The sequence below is a fragment of the Chiloscyllium punctatum genome, chromosome 12 (genome assembly GCF_047496795.1).
Source record: "Chiloscyllium punctatum isolate Juve2018m chromosome 12, sChiPun1.3, whole genome shotgun sequence".
Lineage (NCBI taxonomy): Eukaryota > Metazoa > Chordata > Chondrichthyes > Orectolobiformes > Hemiscylliidae > Chiloscyllium > Chiloscyllium punctatum.
This window is the reverse complement of record NC_092750.1, coordinates 42346650-42353042: the sequence shown is the minus strand read 5'-3', so window position 1 is coordinate 42353042 and position 6393 is coordinate 42346650. Positions and strand designations below refer to the sequence as shown.

The 6393-nt window shown below is 42.4% G+C and overlaps 1 protein-coding gene across 2 annotated transcripts in view; it reads left to right on the top strand.

Annotated features, from left to right (window-relative positions):
* The first annotated feature begins 2760 nt into the window (after positions 1-2760).
* thoc7 (THO complex 7) overlaps positions 2761-6393 on the top strand; it is a 30817-nt gene continuing 27184 nt past the window's right edge. Inside the window, exons 1-2 of one of the 2 annotated variants that reach the window (XM_072582467.1) lie at positions 2761-2911; positions 5751-5868. In XM_072582467.1, coding sequence (XP_072438568.1) covers positions 2872-2911; positions 5751-5868 — 158 coding nt within the window. In that variant the 5' untranslated portion in view covers positions 2761-2871. Of the gene's footprint in view, positions 2912-3027; positions 3155-5750; positions 5869-6393 lie in introns of those variants that run through there. The other variant, XM_072582468.1, reaches the window with a different exon arrangement.

Here is a 6393-nt window from a genome sequence, read left to right as displayed (position 1 = left end):
CATATGGCTTAAAACAAAGACATTTTTATACTTTTCTTAAAGGGTAGAGGCCATGATCACATAGTACATTCAACAATTACTAAACAATACACAATACTGCCTTATTTGACAATTATTTGGTCCAATGATATTTCCTGGGAACCAACTTTATTTTCCAACACTCAGGCCACCCTTATCTCACTAACCGAGCCATTGCACCTGCATCTGAAAGCCAGTTAGGATGGCCAGGAATGTCTTATCCAGTCTAAGTATTTCTATGCTGTAAAGGAGGCATTTTCTGCTAATCTCTATTGAAGCAGATTAAAAGCCATTTTATGCAGGTTTAGAAGAATTGTCGATTTGCAGTCTAGGAGCCATTTTGTCATGTTATTTGCATTGAGAAGACATTTTATTAAGTTATTAAGAGCATCTGTTAAGTGGTTGTTCCTGACAACAACTAGTTACCTCAGCCTGTATTCAGGTTTCAGATCCTCAGTGTAAAGAAAACAATCTCTCCCTCAACACCAACAAAATGAAAGAGCTGGTCATTGACTTCAGGAAGTAAGGTGGAGGACATACCCCTCTTTACATCAATGGAGCTGAGGTGGAGTTGATCGAGAGCATCAAGTTCCTAGGAGTGACGATCACCTACAATCTGTTCTGGTTCACCCATATTGATGCAGCCTCAAGAAAGCACAACCATGCCTCAGGTGGCCAAGGAAATTTGGCATGTCCTTAAAGACTCTTGCCAATATTTATAGGTGCACCATAGAAAACATTCTATCTGGATGCAACATGGCTTGGTACAGTAACTGCTGTGCCCAGGACTGGAAAAAGTACAGAGATGTGAACACTGCCCAGTCCAGCATGCAAGCCAACCTTCCAACCATTGAGTCCACCTACACTGCTCCCTGCCTTAGAAAGCAAACATAATCAAAGACATTTCCCACCCCAGTTATAACCTCTTCCAACCTCTTCTTTTGGGCAGAAGAATCAAAACCTTAAACACATGTACCAACAGGTTCGTCAACAAGCTCTTTCCTGCTGTTATTAGACTTCTGCATGGACCTCTCAAATTTCAAATTTAGTGTTTGCGCCTCCTCTGCAGCTGTAACATTGCTCTTTTCTATTACTTATATGCACTATTTATGGTACAATCTGCCTGCATGTTGTTAAAAATCACACAACACCAGGTTATAGTCCAACAGGTTTAATTGGAAGTACACTAGCTTTCGGAGCGACGCTCCTTCATCAGGTGATTGTGGAGGGCTCGGTCGTAACACAGAATTTATAGCAAATATTTGCAGTGTGATGTAACTGAAATTATACATTGAAAAATTGATTGTTAAGCCTTTCATCTGTTAGAATACAATGATAGTTTCACTTCTTTAATGTGTAAATCACAAAACCCTTTTTTTATAAAGTTGCTGCAAGACGTGTCAGATTGTGGACATAGATACCACTATTACTCGTGGGAACACCTCCCACCTTGTACATGGCAGGTACTCATGTGACTCAGCCAATGTTGTCTATCTTATATGTTGCAGGCAAGGATGCCTGGAGGCATGGTACATTGGGGAAACCGAGCAAAGGCTACGACAACGGATGAATGGGCACTGCACAACAATCAACAGACAGGAAGGTTCCTTCCCAGTTGGGGAACGCTTCAGTGGTCCAGGACATTCAGCCTCAGACCTTCGGGTGACCATCCTCCAAGGTGGACTTCGGGACAGGCAGCAGAGGAAAGTGGCCGAGCAGAGGCTGATAGCTAAGTTCGGTACCCATAGGGAGGGCTTCAACCGGGACCTTGGGTTCATGTCACATTACAGGTGATCACCATTGCACTACACATACACACAGAGATATTCCTACACACTCTCACATACACATGGACACAGGTACACACAGACGCGCACACAGACACCCACACACATGCACCCCCCCACAGACTAAAGACACTCTGCACTCACTACACACACACACACTTTCTCTCACACATACACACACACAAAGACCCACATGCACACATATATTTTATGTGGTGAATTTGTACTTGCAAAATTACATTGCACTTTGCTCAAAAACTGCATACATTCATGTAGAACTCTGAGCTCAAAACTGCATGAATCTATGTAAAACTCTGTTATCTCACTTTTTAGATTAGAATCAATCTAAACATCAGGTCATAGACAGAGAACACAGGGAGCTAACACCTTCAACATATTGTCTAACTATCACCATTGTTAATAGCTAACCCGAGAATGCAACTTTAAAAAAAAGGGTTTTGTGATTTACACATGAAAGAAGTGAAACTATCACTGTATTCTAACAGATGAAAGGCTTAACAGACAATCAATTTTTCAATGTATAATTTCAGTTACATCACACTGTAAAGTTCTGTGTTACGATTGAGCCCTCCACAATCACCTGATGAAGGAGCGTCGCTCCGAAAGCTCGTGTACTTCCAATTAAACCATTGGACTATAACCTGGTGTTGTGTGATTTTTAACTTTGTACACCCCAGTCCAACACCGGCATCTCCCAATCACGTCCTGCATATGACAGCAATAAATGAAATAAAATAATTCTCCTCCCCCTTCTCTTCCCTCCCTCTTTACATCTCCTCAACCATCAGACTCCTCCTCTGACTCCCTTTCACTCCACCCCCTGACCCCACCCCCTGACCCTCTGTCTCCACCCCCGACACCCTGACTCCACCCCTGACCCCCTGACTCCACCCCCTGACCCCCTGACTCCACCCCCTGATCCTCTGACTCCACACCCCCTGACCCTCTGTCTCCACCCCCGGTTCATCTGATTCCTCCCCACCTTCCGGCCCGGATCTTCTGACTCCACCCCCTGAGTCTGACCCCGCCCCCCGGTGCCCGGGTGATGTTTGCACGGCCTGGAGCCGCCATGTCGGTCACTGACGGTACGGTTTTGCTCCTTTTCTAGTTTCGCGCTGTCGGGGCCTGGGGCCTGAGGCCTGGCCTCCGGACCCGGACCCGGACCCGGACACTGGGTTGGGTTGGCGGGCGGGAATTCTCATTGTTGTAATCGACTCGTCTGCTGCGGCCGGTCCCGTCCTCAGTTGTCGTTTGTGCCGGCGGGAGTCCGGGGCTTCTGCCGGTCGGTGGGAAGCGGCTTGGATTGTGTTCCGGTTAACTGGCTCCCTGTACGTTTATATAATGGAGCTTTAAAGGGACACAGTGGTTGACTGTGGTAGGAGTGGAGTGGGGACCCTGTCAGAACACAAGGCCTCAGTCAGTGAGAATGGAGAAGCGCAGCGTGTGGTCAGTGGGCCCTTCACTCTTCTGTTTTGGACCCATTCCTGACACCCGCACTTTCTAGATAAACATTTACTGTCAATAGGGAGAGAAGGATCTGTCCCATCACATATGCGAAGGGCAGAGTTGATGTGGTCTACTAGCTCTAGTCTTCTTTTGACCCATCCCAATCTCTGGTAGTGTTGAGGGGAATTCTGCCCTCCATCGCTCCCAAATTGTTTCACCCCTCAAATGTCCAATTTTAATTACTCCTCGATTGAACACAGTGCCCTAAACTGTTGCTAGGCCCGTGGTTATGAAAGTTCCTCCTTGAACCTTTCCACATTCCTTTAAGGTGTGCCTGAAAGCCTACCTCTTTGTCCAAGCTCTGCCCAGTTAACTCTTTGTGACTTGGTGTTTAAAAGCAACACTTTGAGACACTTTAATACATTGTAAGTATTTTCCATAAATGCAAGTTATGTCTTTGCAGCTTAATCTTTCATCCTGTGTTCATAGTTTCTGACACCACTCTCTTGAGCTATATAGAGAAGGATAGCTCACTGAGCTTTACTCCTCAGGTTCTTTAAGGCCTAATTTATCTCATTTGTCCTCATAACTTGAACACCTGAAGTCCAGGTTTCATCCTTGTAAACTTCAGAGCCAAAGCATCCTTCCCAGGGTTGATAAAGATAAACTCTTTCTACAGATTGGGGGAGTCTAGAACTAGGGGACATGCTTTGGCAATTGGGACCAGACCTTAACGAGAAATGTTAGGTGACACTTCTAAGCGCAAAGGAAGATAGATGTTTGGAACTCTCCTCCACAAATGGTAGTGGATAGTGGATCAGTTAGTTTTAAATGTGGGACAGATTAATTTTTGTTAAGCAGAAATATTAAGGGATATAGAGCATAGGCAGGCATATGGAATTAGGTCACATATCAGCCACGATCTCACTAAATAGTTGAACAGGGTCAAGGCTAAATGTTCCTATGTCCTGAGTTAACATTTTATAGAATCCCTGTGGTGTGGAAATGGGCTATTTGGCCCATCGAGTCCATTAAAGAGCATCTCACCAGACACGTCCCTACCCTATTCCTGTAGCATTGCATTTCCCATTGAGAATGTTTATAGGGTATAAGCACGCAGGGAAGAAGAGTTAAGTTCTGAGTTTTGTGAAACAAGAGTTTCAGCTGAGCATGACTCAAATCAGATAAGAACTTAGAGTTAACAATGGGGTGCTGGAGGCAAAGGTTAATAAGGTGGAAAAGCAGTCATTATGTAGAGCCATTTACCAATATTGAAAGCATTTAGTATGCAAGATTAGCTAACAAGGGGAAAAGTATCCATTATATGAATCCGGTTAACAAGGTTAAGAACATTCAATGTATAATAGGAAAGGGCTCGGTCTCTGCTATTGATACTTGTTTGTAGTGGTCACCCAAATCATATGTCTATTACCTTATCTGGATGCTCTTCTCTGCAAAATGACTATATAGTTCACTGAGAAACTGCTGTTCCAGAGAAGACTATGAACTCATGTCTCTGCATATGGGCGATCGTTCTTTCTCTCTCTCTCTCTCTCTCTCTCTCTCTCTCCAGGGTCTAGAATACAGATGGAGGAGGTAAAAGTATATAGTATCTCTGAGCATTTTGCTTCAACTGAGGGGGGAACGGGATGACACCACCCCAACCCTATAACCTTGCATTTCCCATGTCTAACCCATACATCCCTGGACACTATGGACATTTAGCATAGCCAATCCACCTAACCTGCATGTCTTGGAATTATGGGAGGAAACCAGAGCACCTGGAGGGAATCTAGGCAGATACGGGGCGAATGTACAAACACTGCACAGACTGTCGACCCAGTGTGGAATGAAACCCAGGAGCCCGGCACTGTGAGGTAGCAGTGCTCGCCACTGAGCTGCCATGCTGCCACACTCGAATGAAAAGATTTGTACATTTTTCCCTTGGCTATAGAAAAAATGGATTTGCAACACCTTTGTTATCAAATTGGTGCTGTACTGTCAAGCAACTTAGCTGAGTTAATATATACAGTTATCTTTGCTTTAGTTTGCCCATATGTAAGCGTCAATTCTGCTCATATATTGAATTACTTTGTTTAAAAATCCTCCCAAATAGCATTTTTATCCAAAATGCTTCTAAGCTAACTATGTTTGCTCTGAAATGAATGGATTTTGTTTAAAATTTCTCATGATCCACTAAGTTGCAGTTGATCTGACTCTTGCTTTTGAAAGTCTTATTAGCATGTTTTAATCTCAGCGTGCCAGGATCATGCAGTTGTGAAAAACAACAAAGCAGACTTCTGTACGAGTGGTTTATTTCATGAATGATATATTGGGAATGATGAGACCTCATTAGTTTAAAAAAAAAACAAATTCTTACAAATGTTTTGAGTGAAGTAAAATCTTATTACATTGGGGAATCTGAAACCGACGTGATTGGAAAACATGAGTATTATTATCTCAATTATTCCATTTTAGATGAAGTAATACGTAAGCGGCTTCTAATTGATGGAGATGGTGCTGGAGATGATCGACGTATTAATCTACTACTAAAAAGCTTCATTAAATGGTGTAATTCAGGATCTCAAGAGGAGGGGTATGTGATTAGTTTCACTTGAGATGAGCATCTCTAATAATCATCTCTTAGTAAAAGGGCTACATATGGAAAGGTTACATTATAATATATTAGACAATTTGTATAAGTTTATGCTTGTAGAGTGTGGGATCATAAGTATTATAGGCAGTTAACTATATTTGTTCAATTTAAATGCCAAATTGTTTTGTATGTTTTTATTGGTAAAAATTGTATTCATAATCTTTGCAGTATTTAAAGTATATTTGTCCACACTCATACAAATTATATTTCATCCAGTATTTCGAGAGTACGAACATTATATTTTTCTGAAAAGGACTATCTCCTTGTATTGATCTAATTGGTTGTCACAAACAAATTTATTCTAGGAAAGGGCATAAGTGGAGTGTTTCAGTGTTCTGCTGGTGAATACTTTATTTTCTGTTATTTATGTAGACAACTATTGCCACTTCAGTACTACGTAACTTAAACAAATTTGAGTTTATCAGCACTTTCTATTTTCATTGTCTAATTCAGTCCTGCTATCAT